General features: G+C 36.1%; 1 protein-coding gene across 1 annotated transcript in view; it reads right to left on the reverse strand.

Moving 5' to 3' along the window:
• EP300 (EP300 lysine acetyltransferase) overlaps positions 1-14073 on the reverse strand; it is a 74542-nt gene extending 60469 nt beyond the window's left edge. Inside the window, exons 1-2 of the mRNA XM_081330484.1 lie at positions 13635-14073; positions 6493-7151 (exon numbers count right to left, since the gene is read on the reverse strand). Of these exons, the coding sequence (XP_081186610.1) occupies positions 6493-7151; positions 13635-13728 (753 nt within the window). The 5' untranslated portion in view covers positions 13729-14073. The remainder of the gene's footprint in view (positions 1-6492; positions 7152-13634) is intronic.
• Positions 14074-19968: the final 5895 nt, after the last annotated feature.

Consider the following 19968-nt stretch of genomic DNA (forward strand, 5'->3'; position numbering starts at 1 on the left):
TATATTGATTTTAAACTTTATTATTTTTTATTGCTTATAAATTACACTGTTATATTTTGCAATGTAGAATTTTGTAGTACAGAATTAATTCAGATAGTTTATATAATTTACAACTGGCTAAAATTCTAAGATTTGGGTTGGAATGTTCTACAGACTGTTTTCCAGACCATGCTGGTACATATAACACACCATTACAAATAGTAAACATTCAAAATAATTTGCTCAGGTCCTGAAGTCTGAACTTAATCCAGGTTGTTTTATTCATTTACTACTCGTGGTTTACAATTCAAAATACAAGTGGTCACTACATTTTATATAGTGAAATATATGAAAAAACCTACTTGTATCCAAGTTAAGCTAAATAACATCTACTCATTTCACTAATCCCCATCAAAAGATATAAAGCTAGTCCACAATTTATGACCATTTGTTTAACAATAGTTCAAAGTTACTACCACCTTGGAAAAAATGACTTATGCTCTGCAGTCACGGAATTGCAATTTTGGTGGATTGGCAACTGGTTTAAATTTTTGACCAACTGCAGTGTCTTATGATTGGCCATATGATCATGATTTGCAACCTTTTTTTCTAATTTCTGGGAAAAAGCCCCGCCCATTAGGGAAACTGGATCCTTTTAACTGCAGTGTTTTGCTTAATGACTGTCATAACAACTGTTATAAAATCTGAAACAATTGCAATGACTTAAGATGGAAAATCCAGTCCCAATTGTGGGTGTAACTCAAGAACTATCTGTACTTGTATTTATTAATTTTACAACTCAGTGAAATGTTAAAAAAAGATAACTTATAAAACAATAGTAATTTTTCCCTGTATTAATGTATGTCTGAATTAAAATAAGCCTGATTTTCATGAAACTCCAAATCAACCTAACTCTCCAAAAAGTTGGCCCTGAACATAAGGTACATACTTAATTTATAAAACTCCAGGCTTTGCTCATATGTCAGGGAGAATTTTTTAAAAAAAGATATTCCAGTAACTATATATAAAAAAGAACCTATGCATTTGCAGTTGGGATGCCCAAATTATATTAATGCATTGTTGTGAAGTTATAAATTTTTCATAAAGTATTTCCCTTATGTTGCTGAAATGCATTTTTTATAAATTACTTCCAAATGGGAAAATAGGAAGTCGGAAATACTAGAGCTGGGAAGAGAGTTGAACATGAAACTCTTAAGATGGTTTTGAGTGCTGCCCCGCAGATGGGGCTTTGCTTGTTTGTACAGCCCGATTGCTGGAATGCTACGGCCCAGTACCGGTCCACAGACTGGAGGTTGGGGACCTCTGTATTAGACTGTTACACTAGCTATGTTAGCTAATACTGAAACTCAGAATTTTCAGAAGTTGAAGAACAGAGAACACCTATGGGTTATCTGATGCATAAGTGCACTGGGGGAATCTGCCAAGCAAAAGACTACCATCATTTAGCCAGAAACATGCTAACAAGTTTACATTTTAATAGTATAATGAAGACAAAAGTTGATAGTATAACACTAATTATCTCATTAATTAATCCATTCTCATTTAAAAGAGGTCTTCAAGGGATAGTACTTTTTTGACCCACGGAAGATTTGTTTCCTGATTCATTAATATAATATAGTTTTCAAATGATATTTAATAAACTCTTATTACGAGATGAAACTTTGTAACCATTCTTATTTCCCTTAGTTCTAACTGCAAATTTACATCTAATGTCAAATGTTAACTTTTTTGCAAAAGGCCCATCCAATTCAATCAAATGTAATTTGCGTCCATTTCCAAAACATAGCCTAGCTACCATAAACACAGAGATGGTATCACGGTAAAATAAAAGATACTCTTGGACCATTCCTATACAATTTTTCAACAGCTTTACAAAGGCTTGCCTTTATCTTCTTGCAGGGAAATTCTTGACGTATATCAGGGCTTTTCAACCAGAGGTATGGGTACCACCTGTGGTACATTGGCACCTGGCAAGTGGTACGCAACCATCTGAGAAAAGTAGTGGGGGAGGGGAATGAGCTGAACCGGTGGCAGCACGGCACAAGCCTGAGCGAGAGATGGCTGGAGCTGCAGGGCTGTCAGGGCTCAGCGGAAGCGCCAGGATCAGCGCCAGTCTCCAACTGGAGCTTGGCGCTGATCCCAGTGCTTCTGCTGAGCCCAGAAGAAGTGCCAATCAGCTGGAATGTTGCAGCATCTCCAGGGTCTTGTGATTTACATTCAGATACTTTACAACTGATTCATATTTATGACCGTCACAGTGTCCCAGGGTCATGTGAAGTGACCAAAACCTGCTGCAACCACCCAGCAGATGGGGGGAATAAAAACCAAACACCCACCCCACCCCACCCCCACTGCCAATCCTCAACAGAAATGCTCACAACAATGGAAACCTCGGACAGGAGGAAGAGCACCACTGGGTAGGCAGGCAGGTGTCTTGCTCGTCTGTGGCTTGGGGGGCACTTTTTTCAGTGCCACTGTAACTTTGAACAGTCCTTTGTTTTTTAACCATACATTAAAAACATGCTTAAAGAGACTAACGTAGCTTGAAATGTAAACCCATCTAAAATATGTTGCTTGCAGCAATTTTAAAAACAGGAATGGACACATACTATTCAAGAGGATTATCAATTATAAACCAATACCATCAAATGCAGTATAAAGTGTTTGAAACTGGTTGCATTTTCCAGGTAACTCCTTTGTTTATTAATTGCAAGGGTCATTTTTAGTAGCTTTATTTTTATGAATTAATTTGCTTTTATTAGGTTCTGAGAACATCAGAACACTATCACCCGTTTCCAGCAATTATGAGAGAATGGTGTCCATTATGATTCTTATGAAATAAAGCCTATAAAGATGCTAGATTCTGATGAATCAGAGATTCTTATTCATAGATTAATTGGACAATGAGATTTATGTAACTGACAGAACATTTCTTTCCAAAAGTACCTTTGATAATACAATTTAAGAGACTGCCACCAATGTTAGCAAAAATCCTAATCTTAAGCATTATAATTCAGCAACTGACAAAACTGAGTAAATAATACAATTTTTGCTGCCATGTTTGAGAAATTATTAAATAAATCTGAATAACCTGTGACAAATTTCTTTCATATCACAATTTATTGGAAAGCAGTGATAATTAAGGTTTTTCCCCTGCAATCTTCTAGATTTACAAAGGTAAATTAATTTTACTAGACTATGTGATCCAAGTTATGCTTAACAAGTATAGTATTTAGATAATAATTCTGAAATTGCAGGTTTGAATTCAATTTTGTAGCATTCTGTAGCAATCTTCTTTGACATAAATATAACTAACATAATGCATCTGCAATCATGATACTTAGAAACATAAAAGCAACATCTGAAAAAATTAAAACAAATCTTCAAGATGATTTGTTTTCTTGGTTCAAATAAACTGGAGTCATAAGGCAAATATTATTTTTCTAAAACAGTAAACTGTATAATTAGTAATGCAATCTCACAATATAATGGTTGAATTCAGGAGTATGTTTCCATATTAGAGCCAGGTTCTTTAAAAGCTCTGAAAGTAGAAATAGAACCAACAAAAATTGTACATTAATATGCACTCTCATTTAAAAAGTCTTGAGTTGTTTTTGGTGAAAGAGCTAGGATTTGAGAAGACACCTGTGGTCAGAGCAATTAAAACAATATGATAACAGAAGTACATTAAACACATACCCAAATTTAAGCTAACTAAAATCAGAAGTGTTAAATTAAACACCTACTCAACATAAAAATGATCCCAGGGTCTTTCTGGTGCTTAATAAGTCAGGTTGGATTAGTACTGTCTTTGAATAGAGAAAAAAAAATAAAATTAATGTTCATCCGTACCCAGGTTAAATGTTATCTATTGTAATCTTTTTCCCATGGCCAGACAGATACCATAATCATACAGAATAAGATATCGTAATACATAATTTCATATGTAATATTTACTGAGTTTAATATTATCCAAGTATTAATGGAAATCAAGTCATTGATTCACAAGTCACCTACTAGCTTTGTAAGTGCTATACCATAGCTTTTAAGCATTATTTACTAAGCCAACTACAATAATTGGGTTTATACATTAAGCCAGAAACCAATTTTGGTATAGAGCACTTTATGAACCAGGTTATGGATTACCAATGGCATTCGAAACTTTTTAAAGTTTTAATATGTTCTGGGATATGCTGTCTGCTTTGTTTAACAGGTTTTTAATACTATTTTTGAGATGATTTAGGTTCTACCCTAAAAAGCAGTCTGAAACATTTTAAATATACAAAATATATTAAGAATTTAAACTAGCATTCTGCTAAACTGCAACCAGAAACAGCTGAATTCCACAAAAAACCAAGAGTTATTCTGCTCCCATTGTTTATATTCCAGATTATTTTACTGCACTGTTTCCATAGTATGTTCTACCTGCTAGTTTTCAATAGCAGATATACAGAATAACGAGAATTTGGAACCATCTCCGTACTTATGTTACATACTTATAACTGATTTCAATACAGTTATAAGACCGTCATTTGGTTAATAGGTAATAAAAAAGGCAAAAGAATCTAACAAGGAATTAAGGGAACAGTGCTACAATGCCACCTTAAGTGTTTATTGTGAAAATTTTCAGAAATCAGTAGAGTCACTGATCCATGTTGATCTCCCTAAGTAAAACAGTTCTGTTTAGACTATGCCCCTCAGCTGCTGCTTTGTGCAGGGAACTACATTGACTTTCTAGTGCTCCAACTCAGCATTATCAACCATCTCCCATACAATCATACTTGGACAAGTATAGGAAAGATTTGGCTTAGATGTAATTTCAAATCTTACTTCAGAACATTGAATGGAAAAAGTTGGCAATTTATTAATTCAGAATACCAATTTCCTAAACATGTTTAATAAAACTAGTCATTAAATTTCTCCGAAAACTATACACAATGAGCAAAATAGATTTGTTTAGCAAATCTTCAAAGTTTTGACAGTTCTGAAAAAAGTGACATACACATTTAAGATCATTCCTGAAGTCACCTGATTGCAATTCAGGTGTTTGATAACCATTGTGCTTTAACAATGGTCACATGACCACCATCTGCGACCATCCCAGAGGGCCTCCGAAAAGCAAAGTCAATGGGGAATCCCAGGAAGTCACATTTTGGTCATGTGATATCTTTGTTAAGGATCATGGGTGATTTCTTTAAAGACTGCAGTTACAGTGTTGCCATTCCCAATTAGAGTGGTACGCTAGGATTATCAGTATACGTTTTATTCAATATTTATCTGCTTTTCCACTGATCTCACCAATGAAAAAATGAGCATGACAAATTACTAAACCACGGTTAATTTTAACCATGGTTCATTGAATACATATTAGAGTTGCCTGAAAAGTCAAATTGAAACATATCACTATGCATTAGAATAAGCTCATCCTACGTTTTAGCAGAGAGAGAGAAAGACTGAGGACAATATAATATGCTTTGTTTCAAAGTTTAGTGTGGTATGTAAACTCAGCTATTGTGATTTGGAAACTGGTTTATATATTAGCATTGTAATAACCAATCTGCTCTGGTTTATCCATCAGACTGGATTGAAATAATTTTTGATTTAACAAGTTTGAACTCAATCATGTTATTATTTTATATAAACAGTTTATTCAATTAAACTATAAGTTCAAATTTAACCCCAGCTATTTCTAGTTTCTAGAAATAGTTCGTGAATATTCCTACAGAATTGTATAAGCAGTGTATGAAAGCCATCATTCACATTTAGAAATATATTCTGTTGTAGGTGCCAATTAGATACCATAATAGTAAAAATTTTCAATTATTTTTCTGACCACTTCTCAACAAAGGAACATACAAAATAACACACCCCTTAAAGTAGTGGCATGGAAAATGTTTTGAATTTGAACTAATTTTAATTCAAAATGTTGTTTCAAGTCCAAAATTGCTGTTTTGATTCAAAACACTTTCAAAATGATTGAAAACTTTGTTTTAATCTGCAAAATAAGTATTTTGCATTCAATGCAATCATTTGGGTCTTGAAAAGTAGCATTTCAAATCCATGTTATTTTGCATCTAAAATGTTTTGCAAAATACAAGATTCAAGACACAAAGCCAATATAATCTTCTCTCACATATTCTATTAATGCTACACTTTAGAACGACAGCTATTAGCCTTTAAAGTAGTTTTTAACACTTGCAATTTAGACAAATTATTATTAACTTATTACCTCATGCACAATCATATGGAAAACCTTCCATATTTATAAATCCAAGCAATTGTTTTGAATATACTATGCCTAGACTCCAATATAGGTTTATTATACAGTTCACACCTATGTAAAATTTATCCTTAATATGCATTGATAAGGTTATGTATTATATGTTTCATCTGCAAATATGCTGAAGACATCTGGCAAAACATCCCTAAAGGATGGCACGTTCAAACTCTATTTTTTCAATATCAGTGTTCAAAATAAAATATTTGACGTACCTTGTTCATTGCTCCAGGCTGTGGACCTCTCAAGCTCGCCTGCCCTCCCATTTGAGGAGAACCTTGCTGTAATGTCTCTGCAATTAGAGTACCAGCATTTCCCATTCCTGGGTTTGGATATGACATATTGGAACGTCCTCTTCCAGCTCCAATTGAACCGTTCATAACTTGTCCTTGCATCATTCCTTGCCCATTTCCTGCAGACAACATACCAGGATTCATGCCAGCATTTATTCCTGCATTCATTCCCATTCCAGGCTGATTTACTGGACTATTTACTGTTGGCATCATTCCTGCAGTGGACTGAGTTGATGGACCTTGATTTGGCCCACCTGTACCCATCCCCAAATTTGGAGATGTCAGTGCAGCCTGTGCCATGGGACTTTTGACCATACTGTTTAAGATTCCCATTCCAGGATTGTTCTGTTGTGGTTGACTGGCCATATTCTGTGCTGGCCCAGCAACTCCCATATTAAGGTTTGGTGAGCTGCCAGCTCGTAGCAGTTCTGACAACTGTTTGTGTTTAGAAGCAGCATCTTGTGCCATACCAAGGCTAGTCTGCAGTTGATTAATGTCACCACCATTAGTAAGCCCCAGTTCTGTAGAGCTGATAAGTTCATCTGGTAAGTCATGTTCCAAATCAAAAAGAGATCCAAAATCTAAAAAGAAAAGTAAAAAAAATGATTTAGAGCACTTCAGCAAACATTTCAGCTGAATATTTTTTCAGTATTGATAGAATAGCTATTTATCTAATTTGCTTGAGACCAATTTTTTAAAACAAAAAGTCACCTCAACAATCCTCTCAAATTTGTATTAATGACATTTTTTAATATACCCAGTTCACTATCAATTAACTCACATTGGTTCCATTGATTATAAGCTTTTAAATATCTCTCAAATATTAAATGTGACATCTTACAGTTGCTACTAACCCCAGTGCTTAAAAACTAATAGCAGCAAACACCATTGTTTCAGCAACACTTTGCTGGAAAATAGATGGCATTAAACACTATTCAGTAATTCCATTCTTTGTCTAATTTTTAGTTCTATAACTTGTGAGCTAAAAATGATCCATCACATATAGTAGGAAAGTTTACCAGATGAAAACTGAATAGACAAATTGTTCTATTTTGCTGAAACTGGCCTAGAAAATTTACAAGTTTAAAGATTATGTAATTAGAAGACATAGAAACGTGAGATCAACTTATTCCATATTCCTAAATGATAAAAAAGTCAACTGCAATCTCATTTTGGGTCTATTGCCAAATTTATTCAATGTGGTAGCCCAGACACAATATGTGAAGGATGAACATTTCTAATTCTACAGTCTTTATTCCATGATATTCAATAGGTAAAGATCTTAAAAGAAATATAAAACTAAGCCAAGTCCTTTGGCTTTTATACTATTTGCCTTTCAAAAGCTTCCTGAAATCTTGAACTACTTTAACAGCTTTTCAAAATTCCAGAATCCCCCCTAAGAGCTGCTAGACTACCAATGCCTACAAGCAGTTCCTCTTAAAATTAATTTAGGAAGTATGGCAAATTCTAGGGTGACTTTATTTTTAAAATTATTAATCAAATATTGCTCCAAGAGGCACAAATTCTCCTACCAAACAAGTTTTAATAGTTTACCATACTACTTCAAAGAGCTTTAAAGAGTGTTAATATACCTCAACAGTAGTTCTGAAAATGTAACATTTACAAACAAATGTAGCAGCGTCTCATGTGACAAGGCAGATCAGACCAAAACAGTGGGTTTTAGTAAAATATTCAAGATATGTTGCTAATTTTAAATCAGAGTATGTATGCCACTTTTCAAAAACTAAAGTATTTCTAGGGCAGCTGATAAGACAACCTGGTAATCAAGAACTATACCTACAGAAAAGTGATGTCCTTTACCACACTATTTATATGTGAAAAAAAGTGCATGGCACATGATTGGACTTGTACACTGAAGAAATATAAATGAACAATTTTCAACTTATTTGAAGGAAATATCTCTAAGGTACTCAGGATATGATTCAAATATTAATGATAAGGAGCATAAATACTAATGTTATTAATGTAGTTTTCACTTTAATTTTATGATTTACCCCTTAAACAGGAGCTAAATTGACAGTTAAGTTCTTAAATTCAATTTAAGCATGGTAGTAAAATCTTATTTACTTGCAAGTAAAGTCTTCATAATCCTACTAACTTAAGGATGGTTCCAGAAGTATACCAACATGTACTCCATATTGTTGAAAGCTACAAAAATTCAATGTCTTCTAGAGAAAGGCGGCAGGGAATCAATTTTATTGCTACTTCCTCACACAGGCTCATTAACACAGAGCACATTTGGGGGAAAGTGAATCAACATGATCATCTCCTTCTCCATTCGTGGGATTATTCAATTCAGAGTTGTAGAGCACACTATTGCATATTGTTTAACAACTACATCACACTGGTGGCTATTCAGAGATATAATTTGTACATATGGAACTGAATACTTTTCAGAACTTTCTCTTTTCCAATTTTAAGGCCATGTAATTTATCTGCAACTATTCAATTAGTATATTTCCAAAAATAACTTTTGAAACTTCATTTGCACGTTCATTGGAAATTAAATTCTGACATACAAGACAAACTTCCTTTAAAGATCTTTTTAAAAAATATAATTTTCGGTAAGCAAGCAATTTCTATTTTAAATATCAGAAGGTATCAAAGGCTGTGGGCATTGGTTGATGGAGAAAGCATTTTATGATGTATGTTTAGTTTAGTAGCATTTATTGAAACATGCCTAAAATACAATTATAGCAGATGACATAAATGCTATAAGTAATAGCAGCTTTAAGTGAGAATTTGAACAAACCTCTTCTCTAATCTTGCAGATGATACCACTCTAATGGCAGAAAGTGAAGAGGAACTGAAGAGTCTCTTGTTGCGAGTGAAGAAGGAGAGTGCAAAAGTTGGGTTGAAACTAAACATTAAGAAAACTAAGATCATGGCATCCGGCCCTCTTAATTCCTGGCAAATAGATGGGGAAGAAATGGAGGTAGTGACAGATTTTATTTTCCTGGGCTCCAAGATCACTGCAGATGGGGACTGTAGTCAAGAAATTAAAAGACGCTTGCTCCTAGGGAGGAAAGCCATGGCAAATCTAGACAGCACACTAAAAAGCAGAGACATCACCCTGTCAACAAAAGTGCGTATAGTCAAGGCTATGGTCTTCCCAGTTGCAATGTATGGCAGTGAAAGTTGGACCATAAGAAAGGCTGAGCGCCAAAGAATTGAGGCCTTTGAACTCTGGTGCTGGAGAAGACTCCTGCGAGTCCCTTGGACTGCAAGGCGATCAAACCGGTCAGTCCTAGAGGAGATCAACCCTGACTGCTCTTTAGAAGGCCAGATCCTGAAGCTAAAACTCAAATACTTTGGCCACCTAATGAGGAGGAAGGACTCACTGGAGAAGAGCCTAATGCTGGGAAAGATTGAGGGCAATAGAAGAAGGGGACGACAGAGAATGAGGTGGCTGGATGGAGTCACTGAAGCAGTAGGCGTGAGCTTAACTGGACTCCAGAAGATGGTAGAGGACAGGAAGGCCTGGAGGAACATTGTCCATAGGGTCGCGATGGGTCGGACACGACTTCGCAACTAACAACAACAACAACTTCTCTAATCTTAATAGCAAATTTTGGAGATTCTGCATGAAGGAAAGAAAAGGCTATACATTCTACACCCCCCCCAGAAGTTTATCTTAGGGCTCCTTAAAGAGCCAAAAGCAACCACATATAACACAGATGGAAACTGAAATGGCATGCTTCTTTGCCAGAACTCCCCCTGGGATATGAAATCCACAGGATCCTATACTACATAAAAGCAAAAACACCTGCTACCACTTCCTTAGTGTTCCTGAATCCTAGGAAAGTGATAATCATTTCTGTCATGAAATGACAAAACCAGAAACAAGGAACATTATAAGAGTTTCTCACTTCAATTACCTTTTTCCTTACATATACCCAAAGATGGTAAGTTCCACTCACATCATTTTTTATAAATGCCCATAGAAAATGCTAAACTATTAATGTAATATTATCTATTTCAGTTAGACTCTCTATATAAAAGTATCAAATACTGTTATAATTCTTCAGACATTTGGAATAAATTTTCTTTCCAAAAAAAAGGAATCTCAAGATTCCAATAAAAGCACAAAACCATTTAAAACTGTGATGACTTTAAAACATATGCTTTAAGGATGAAAGATACAGTCAAATACTCCTTTCAGAATTCCTAGACCTAATTTATGAGTCCAAATAATTTGGTATCTGCCAAGTTACTTAGCATACACTACACATATTTACAGATGTTTCGGTAGTCACAAAATAAGTACGATGACAGAAACAGCTCATTTCTGGGAAGGAAAAAGAGAGCTTCTACATGTAGTATCATTAAACTGAAGAGAAATTACAGTTTACTAGCAGGCATAATAGGACTGGCATATCTTAATTGCAGAAATGCAATAAAATGAAACATGTTCTGTGAGCAGGATTATAAGCAAAAAACACTACCTCAGTAAATAACTGTAGTTGTGTTATTTGATTCACTTCATGCTTATGTTGTTAAGCAGATTTTTTTTGCCTAATTCATTTGGAATGGCCTTGATTATATTCCAACAATAAACATGAAAATCCTATATGAAAAATGCTCAGTATACAAGGTATTCTTCATAACTATAGCAAAATGTTTCGGGGAGAACTGTATTAGTAGATAATCTTATGTAGAAATTCTAAGGAATAAAACTATTTTTGGGGATAAAGACAGAATTATATCTATTAATCTTTATTTTTCTGGTTTTAAAGGCAAAAGGAAGAGTATGGCAGAGGATGAGATAGTTAGATGGTGTCATCACACAATGAACATGAAATTTGGTAAACTCCAGGAGACAGTGGAGGACAGGGGCCTTGGCATGCTGTGGCCCATGGAGTCCCGAAGAGTTAGGCATGACTTAGTGACTGAACAATAATTTTTATTGTAATTACATAATGTAAGATGCATTTACAATTTGCCAACAGATATGGATTCCTGGCTCTTTTCCCATAGCTCCCAAATAAATTTAGCATTTACACCTGTGTGTGTTCTAGAGAATTAGAGTAAGCAAAAAAGAAAAAGAAAGAACAGAAAGATGAATCTAGAGAATGTAATAGCTAAAAAAAAGATGCAGCACTGTGACGCAGCATTATGGGAAAGATGTTAGTAATTTGTTGCAACTATGAGGTTTACTATTCTTACATATGTAACATTTTTCTGTATAGCTTTATCAGAACACACTAAATCACAGATATCTTCACACCTTTAGAAAGCCAAATAGTAAAACAAAGCTGAACTAGCAATTCACTGCTTGCAATATATTGAAAGAACTTAATATTTAAGCTTACTACATTTGAAAATCCCCAACTATTATTTCAAAGAGGATTCAACAAACAAAAATAAAATTTGCATTTGTAATGATTAATGAAAAGAAATCTTTAGTAACTATTTGGAAATTATGGTAACAAATTAAAACAGTCAATACAACAAAATTTGATCTATATTTCTAAAACAAATTGGAAAGATATAATAGTTTATAAAGGCAAAAACTATGGCTTTTTGAGAATAAAATTGTATCATTCTTATTGGCAAAAGAAACATTCATTGAAAAAGTTCCATTGAATCCAATAAGATTTATATCCAAGTATATATACATTGGGTTGTATTCATTCACAATATACTTATATGACTATGAATTCATTCAATGGACTATAGTCTCAGAAAAGTGTGCACAGGCTTGCAACTTTAAATCAGGATGCCTATTTTCAATTGTCTGCATAGGAAAGGGGTACAATGTTACTAAGGATTAATCTATAACAAATCTGAAAAAGTATGTATTATTTTATAGCATTTGTCTTATATACCCCAAAGAATTCTGAAGGCAGATTCCAATCCTGCTCCCCTACCAGCAAAATGGAACTTGTTGATTTTCAGGTAAGCATATTAGGCCTGAAAATAGTGAAACTAGTGCTCTTGGTAGCAAATAATCTACATATCCTTAAAGTTGCAGGAGATATCATGATAGATTGCAGATTCAAATAGAAACATTGTTCGGAAGTAAATACTAAACACAAGAAGCTTTCCAAATTACCTAATGTATCCAACCAGTATTCAGATAAACACACACACACAGCGTATCTATCAAATACAATCAGCCATTTTCCCTTGCATTTATATATGCAGTGCAAAACAAATTCAATGCATAAGTCTGGCTACTATTAATAATCAGAATGTCTACATTTTTGGCTGAAGGACAAATTAATTTCTTCTGATAAGATGAATTAAAATAACTAATCCTATACCACTCAGAAATCTCAGGAAAACAACAAAATGTTTCTTTTGCAGCCAATTTATTCTTCACATGGGTATAGTTGCCTAAACTTCTAAGAACCTATAAAAACAGATGTTACCAAATGAACACCTGTAACATGCATCCCTAATTTCAAAGGAGTTTTAGTATTTCTATCTAGCTGATTTGTTTAATAAATAAATAAGTAAACAAGTGTTACTGTACTCTTTACAAATAAGGCATGACTTCAGGGAAAATTCAGACATTTTAGTATCTGAACAAAAGCAGATGACCAAGTCTATACTGTTTTTCAGTATTGATCTAATGAAGCTGTCTTAACAAAAGCATCAAAATGAATTCTATCAACAACTGTAATCAGCTCTTTATGAAACAATATTAGCATTAAATGATTGATGGAAATAAAGGAAATGAAAACGTAAGCCATCAGACCACTGGTAAGATGAAAAATAAGGACTCTTCAGATTAAATGTTTAAGATTTAAAGAAAATACTCTATAACAACACAGAGATAATAACTATGCAATGAAGATCACTTTTTACACAATTTCAAGCGCTGCAAACACTCAGAGGTAAGCATCAACTCATTTACAGCCTCTTCAAAGAAATAAAGATTAATCTAAATTAAATATCCAAAGTAATATTGCAAAATATAGACTAAAAACATGTAGACAGACAGAGGAAAGAAATGTAACAGACTGGCAAAAAGACTGGCAAAAAAGAGAGTCCATTTGTGGTAAGGTAAAATTAAGGGATCTATGCCCAAGACTGACCTGTGCCATCGCTTGCAGAGACAGAGAGCGCCGGTGAAGAGAGTTTAGGCCTCTTGGCTGAAGGCGGGCCCGACTCCACCACATTCTCGGCCATTTTTAATTCTTTTTAGGCAAACAGAGCCCAAATTAAAGATGGGGATCCCCAATGCCCTCAGCCGTTTTCTGTGATCCAAAATCAACCGAAAAGCAGTATGGAAATGGACTGAAGAAATAGACAAAGTTCCTCTTTTTCTGCTCCTCGAGATCGATTTCTGTTGGATAGCAGTAAGGGGGAACAGAGATGGGAAACAGGGTGTGGAAGCAGTCTTTTCTCCGGGCCACAGGGAAAAACAAGGATGAAAAGAACAGAACAAACCCTTCCTATAATCAATTAAAGGGGCTTGGTAAATTTACAAATCGAATTAAATCCGGCCGTAGAACAGTTGGTGCCTCCTCGCCGCCGCCGCCAATAGCACTATCTTCATCCTCCGGGGGGTCGTCGTCTTTTCCTCCTGCTGCTGCCTCTTCGCCGCCATCAACCTCTTCCTCCTCGGCGTCGTCCTCCTCCTCCTCATCGCCACAAGGAGGCGGGCGAAGGAGGAGAGACGAAGAGAGAAAGAATCGTTTTTCTTTGCTCGCAGTTCTTTCCGACTCCTTCCAAAACCAGCCTGCAGCGGAGGAAAATGCCTACGCTGGTGGACGAGGGGCTGGGGAAGGGGATCACAGACGGAACGTACCGAGGGTCCCCCAACTCCCCCTGCGCCGTTCCTGCTAATCGCTAATGGCTGCAGAAAAGGGAGCCGTGAAGAGGAGGAGGAGGAGGATGAAGCGAAGTCCCAGGAGTCTCCGCTTCACATCTTGTTGTGCAGGAACAAGGAGGCGGAGGAGAGATTGTTGTCCCGATGGAGGCAGCAGAGATCCCGGGATGGGAGCTGGAGAGGGTGGGCTTCAGGACGCGCGCCTGCCACCTCTCCTTTTCTTCCTTTCTTTCCCTCTGGCAGGGTACCCCTTTCTGGTGAGACGACGGGATCGATCCCAAAGCGAGGAGGAGGAGGAGGAAGCGGCAGGAGCGGCCCCTCCCCCCTTCTCTCAGCCTCTCCCCCCTCCCCGGAGGATACGGATGGTTACGAGCGCTTGATCTATGGAAAGGATAAGGCTCTCCTCGGCACTGGAGACGCCGTGCCTCAGGCGTTTCAGCAGCGGCCCCGTCTCCTCTCCACCATAGAGACCCACAGGAAAGATGTTCCGAGAAACAGCTGCAGCTCTCCAAATCGAGGCGAAGCGGTTTCCCAGACCCGCGAAGGTGCTCGATTGCCAGAAGGAATTGGGGTGGAGTCCACCCGGGGTCCCGAGCTTCTAGCCGAAACCGAGAGTGCGTACTCCACTACTGGCTACGAGGCTAGTACAGTGGGTATATCACGGAGGTTTCAGGTTGTCTCGGGTCTGGCCGGCCGGGGGCCCTGAGTTGCTGAAAGTCTCTGCCGCTGTTTTCCACCTCCAGGGCTGTACCCGCCTAGCTCGGTTCTTTTCGTTCGCTCCCTCCCCTCAATCGCTCACACACCAACAAAATGGCGGCTGTTGTTTCTTCACTCTCCCGATTCCTCAGAGGGAAGCGAGCGGCCGCGCCGGAAATGAGCCAAGAGAAAAAAGGGCGTGTCCAAAAAAGGAGAGGCGGGGACGCACGCAGCTCGCACACACAATGGAACGCGGAGGGCTAGGCGGGGGGAGATCCCGAGGCGGGGCCAGCCCCGATCACGAGACTAGCTCACCCAGTCGGCTTGCGATCCTTAAGTGATCCCTTCCGCAAACTCTCTCGCCTAAATTTCTTAAAGGGGCAGGAGAACGTCTCGTCGGGTTTTTTTTCCTCCTTACTGTTTTTCAGTCGGCCGAAATGTGTCGCGAGGTTGTTCCTTAGTCCAGTCCTATTATAACCCAGAAGCAGGGGGAGAGATTGTGTATCGTGCCCGAAACGCGCACCAGAAGCTATTTGTGTGACAAGGGGCCTCCTTCTCTCCTTTACTCATTTGTCTTAACATAACACGTAGTGGCGAAAAGATTTGGTCAGCGAAACAGTTTCTCGTGTAGATACAACTGGAAAGAGGACGATGACGCTGTGCGCCTGTGTCCACCAACATATAAATCATTAATGTTAGCCATTCTGTATCATAATATGGCCGAGACCCCAATCAAGCTACAGACTCAAGGTGGGGTTGGAAAGGACTTTTATTAAGCAATCCGTGTTGCCCAACACAGAATTATCGCTTTCCTGTCAGAATCAATGTCTGACGCTCCTAAAGGAAAAGGAAAATCAGATGAGCGAAGAAGAGGGTTTTTTTTTTATTACGCAGGAGGACGTGGGACTTCGTTGTGCTTGGATTGATGTGCGTTTCCTGTAATACCATGAGCCGAACTGTTTCTCTAGTCTAGTGCCTGTGACTTCCTACAAAAATCAGGCTCTGTATAGGTTAAAGGAACGCAGATCGGCGGGACGTATAGATAAGCATGTTTGCCATTTGTCCTTCAAATTCTCTGTGAACGGAACATTCTAATGGGAAGCACCTAAGCATAAATAACAGCACTTTCTCCTGTCATATATTTGTATTTGTGAAACGTGAGGATTCCACTCTTTCTCTCCTAGATCCTTATCATGGGAGATGAGGAGCCAGTTCATTAAACTATTGGCTACGTGGCCTCCTTCTAGTCAGTAATTAAAACTGCCTGGTCATTTGAACGTACATATTACCTTGATATTCACTTTCAGGCTAAGCAAAGTTGGGCAAAGATTAGAAAGGGTATGAAGTAGTGAGGAGAATTAAATGCAGGGAATAAAAGAAATCTACAAAAATCTAGTTTGTACAAATGCAATTCAATATATCTCTCCTGTACAGAGACATCTAGTAATTTGTGCTTGTGTAAGCTATATTTATGTAAATTTCCTTTTCCAATCATCCTTGCTTCCATTACATTATTCACTGATTCTACATTACCTTTTTGTTGTTTACACTTCTCCTTTCTTTTGGGGATCTTTTCATCTCCATCCAACCAGTTTTCTCAGTCTTCCCTCATATTTTCATTTTGTAATTTGTTTCTCATTCTCTATAACTAAACTACATAAAAGTCTTTCTCATTGGTCATTCACTCTTTGTGTTCAAATTCATTCAGCATCTATTAGTTCTTCATATTCTTGTTTTTACTTACACTTTTTAAGAATAGTCTTCTGGTTGCATTACAGTGCTTTGACTTGTATATCATATTTCAAGTGTATCCAGATATGGCTATGTATTAATTTTGCTTTCTAGTACCATGTTTTTATTCCCTTTTTGTACTTTTATGCAAAATAAATTAAAAGCCTAAGATTAAACCAGAAAATAAAAGCTAAATGTAGTTTAGACCAACACTATACATCTTAATATTTTTCAATCCTTCCTTTCATTAGGACAATTTATTACTTCATACATTGCCTTTCGTTCCTTAAATTCTCTTTTGGAAGATCTCATGAATTCCACCCAATTCCAATTTTCTCAGTCTTTGTTTTCTCTTTGTTATAATCCCCTCAGCCTTCCTTCATATATATTTTTTACAATTTGATTCTTCCTGTCACCAAGCTATCTCAATTTATTTTCATACTATTCATTCAAATTTGATTTCAGCACACATTCAGCGCCTACTCATTTTTACCCTATTTTAATTTTACCATGTACACTTCTAAATAATATTCCCTCTAAATCCAGTTTACTCTTATGTTTCTCCTGGCATACCTAGTTCTCACCTCCAGGTAACAAAATGGGCAGAAGCACATTTCTGTATAGCCATTTCTATTTCTCTCAAAATAGTCTTATTTTTGCATACCTTCTGCTAACTTTTTAAGAGTATTTGCTTGTTTTAACATTTCTCCATTTTTAATTTTTAATACATATTCCACCACTCTACACAAATTCATCTAAATGCTCTCTAGTGTTTCACAATTTATGTACAATTTGTGATAGTTTTTTCTATCTTCTCCGTCCAACACAATTATATTGATTATCACATTAATTTACCTATTTTTGTATCATACATTATATTTAACATTCAGTATGAGATATTTGGCTTCTCAACCAATAAAGTGAGTTTCTCTGCATATAAAAATATACACATTCATACCTCCAATCAAAATATCCATAACGTCTGTACTTAATCTTAGCCAAAAGGCTGAGATGTTTTTATATGACCTGGGTTTCTTTCAGATTGTATAAATCTATAACATAATCAGGAAGTAATGCATCCTCAGCTTCCTCCCTGCTTAATACTTATTTGCCAATTATTCCATTTTCTCTTGCATGCTGTATCTACATCATATATCTTCCTTATCATACTCTGCAACCAACTTCCATGTTTGTGCAACATTTTCCATAATTGAAAATTTATTTTATTATATGCTTTATCTAAATAAATATAAAATATTTTTCTCACATACCTTTTTCAATAATTTGCTAAAAAGCAAAAATATACACAATCTGCTGTTCAGCATAATATTGCACTACATATCCTAAGTTGTGTGAATTATCACCTCTTTTACCCTTTCAGTCAGAATTCTGAAGAATACTATCCAGGGCTTTTTTTGTCATAGAACTCTCAGAACTGAGTTCTAGCACCTTTTTTGGATGGAACCTTGTAGGGTAGGCAAGGCAGGTTGTATGACATGTGTGAGTTCCGGCACCTTTTTCTTTTACAAAAAAAGCACTGATACTATCTCAAGGTTTTTCAACAAATTAATTTCACTGTAATCATTCATCCTCCTTATTTTTCCCTTTGTAAGTGATTCTTAATCATCTATATAGTATTTATGCACATTTATTTATTTATTTATTTATTTATTTATCAAATTTAGAAACCATCTCAATCACATAGGAAATGTTAAACAAACCCTATGGCTATTTCATACCTATATATTAACATATCTCTAGTCACATGTATGTTTGCAGGTTAACCACTTTCTTTTCCTGGACATTAATGTTTATAGCATTCATTAATTTCAGTTCCTCTCTTCAATACATCCCTATGATTTCCATCCAAACATTTAAAATATTCTTTCCAGTATTCTCTCATCACAAATCATCTGATTATTTTTAATTCCATTCAGTCTGTTGGAGTTCCTTCTTTAGCTGTTTTTGCCCACTTCCAAAATCATTTTATATTTTCATCAACACCATTCTGCAGTTTCTCTGTTTCTACTTAATCTTAATTGTTCCTTAATGCTTTGGGATACATTCAATTCTGTTTTTTCTACAGTTATACAATATATTTCTCTTGTCCACATTTTTTGCATAAACCTTGTTTTATGTGTACAGGTTGTTTTCTAACTCATAACTTTTTTCACTTCATTCCACCTAGTATTATTTTTCATTTTTTTCACTAATATAACTCCATACATTTCTATTTCATGTGCTGAAAAATAATTGTTACTCTGATCCAGGATGGTTCCATATCTGCTTTCTTATGTTCACTTTCTATTCATTTTGTGGGGAGATGACAGGGTTTTTTTGTATAGATTAATATTTTTTATTTCTGCGGTTATTCTTTTTTTACTATTTTCAAGACCTTTTGCCCCCATGGTTCACACTTAATGATCATGTAATGGTCATTCAGGATCTCTCATCACACTTGTATCTTTTTTAAAATTCTGTTAGTCATTCATCACTTATAAGCAAAACAGTCATGCTTTTGATTACTTTATCTTTGTAAATATGGATAGCTTTATTTTAAAATCTCATGTTCAAAAACAAACCATCATTTTTCTAATCAGATATTGATCAATTACCATTCTCAGTCATCCTTGGTTCTCTTTGTTCCCATATCCATTCATGTAACCTAACAAAATATTTTTTCCCCTGGTCAAATTCATTCATAATGTTACATTATTTTCCCTAAAACTCAACCACGGTCTTTCACTATCATCATTCGCTAAAGCAGCATATCTGTCACCAACCTAAAATTCTCATGTTCAAATGCATCTACCACAATTCAGAAGACAACACTTTCTGATATACATTTTCACCACAATTAATAGCGAAACACATTTTTTGTGCCATGCTTACCTTCAGCATTGTCTCTTCAGAAAACCCACACCACCTTAATTCAGTTGTTAAATTCTTCCTTTTTCTTTTAAAATATCAGAGATATGCAACTTACCTGTTTTCCTTTCTTTCCAGTTGTTTATTTATTTATACAATGTTATGCTTCCTAAGCCAATGATTCTATTAATGAACCTACAAAAGGTGCACCATTCAGGATCTAACAATGTGAGACAGACTCTGCTGGATCTTCAGGTAATTTGTGCCTAAGCCATATAAAGTTTTATACACCAAAGTGAACA

The sequence above is a fragment of the Vipera berus genome (genome assembly GCF_964194415.1).
Source record: "Vipera berus genome assembly, chromosome: 6".
NCBI classification, from domain to species: domain Eukaryota; kingdom Metazoa; phylum Chordata; class Lepidosauria; order Squamata; family Viperidae; genus Vipera; species Vipera berus.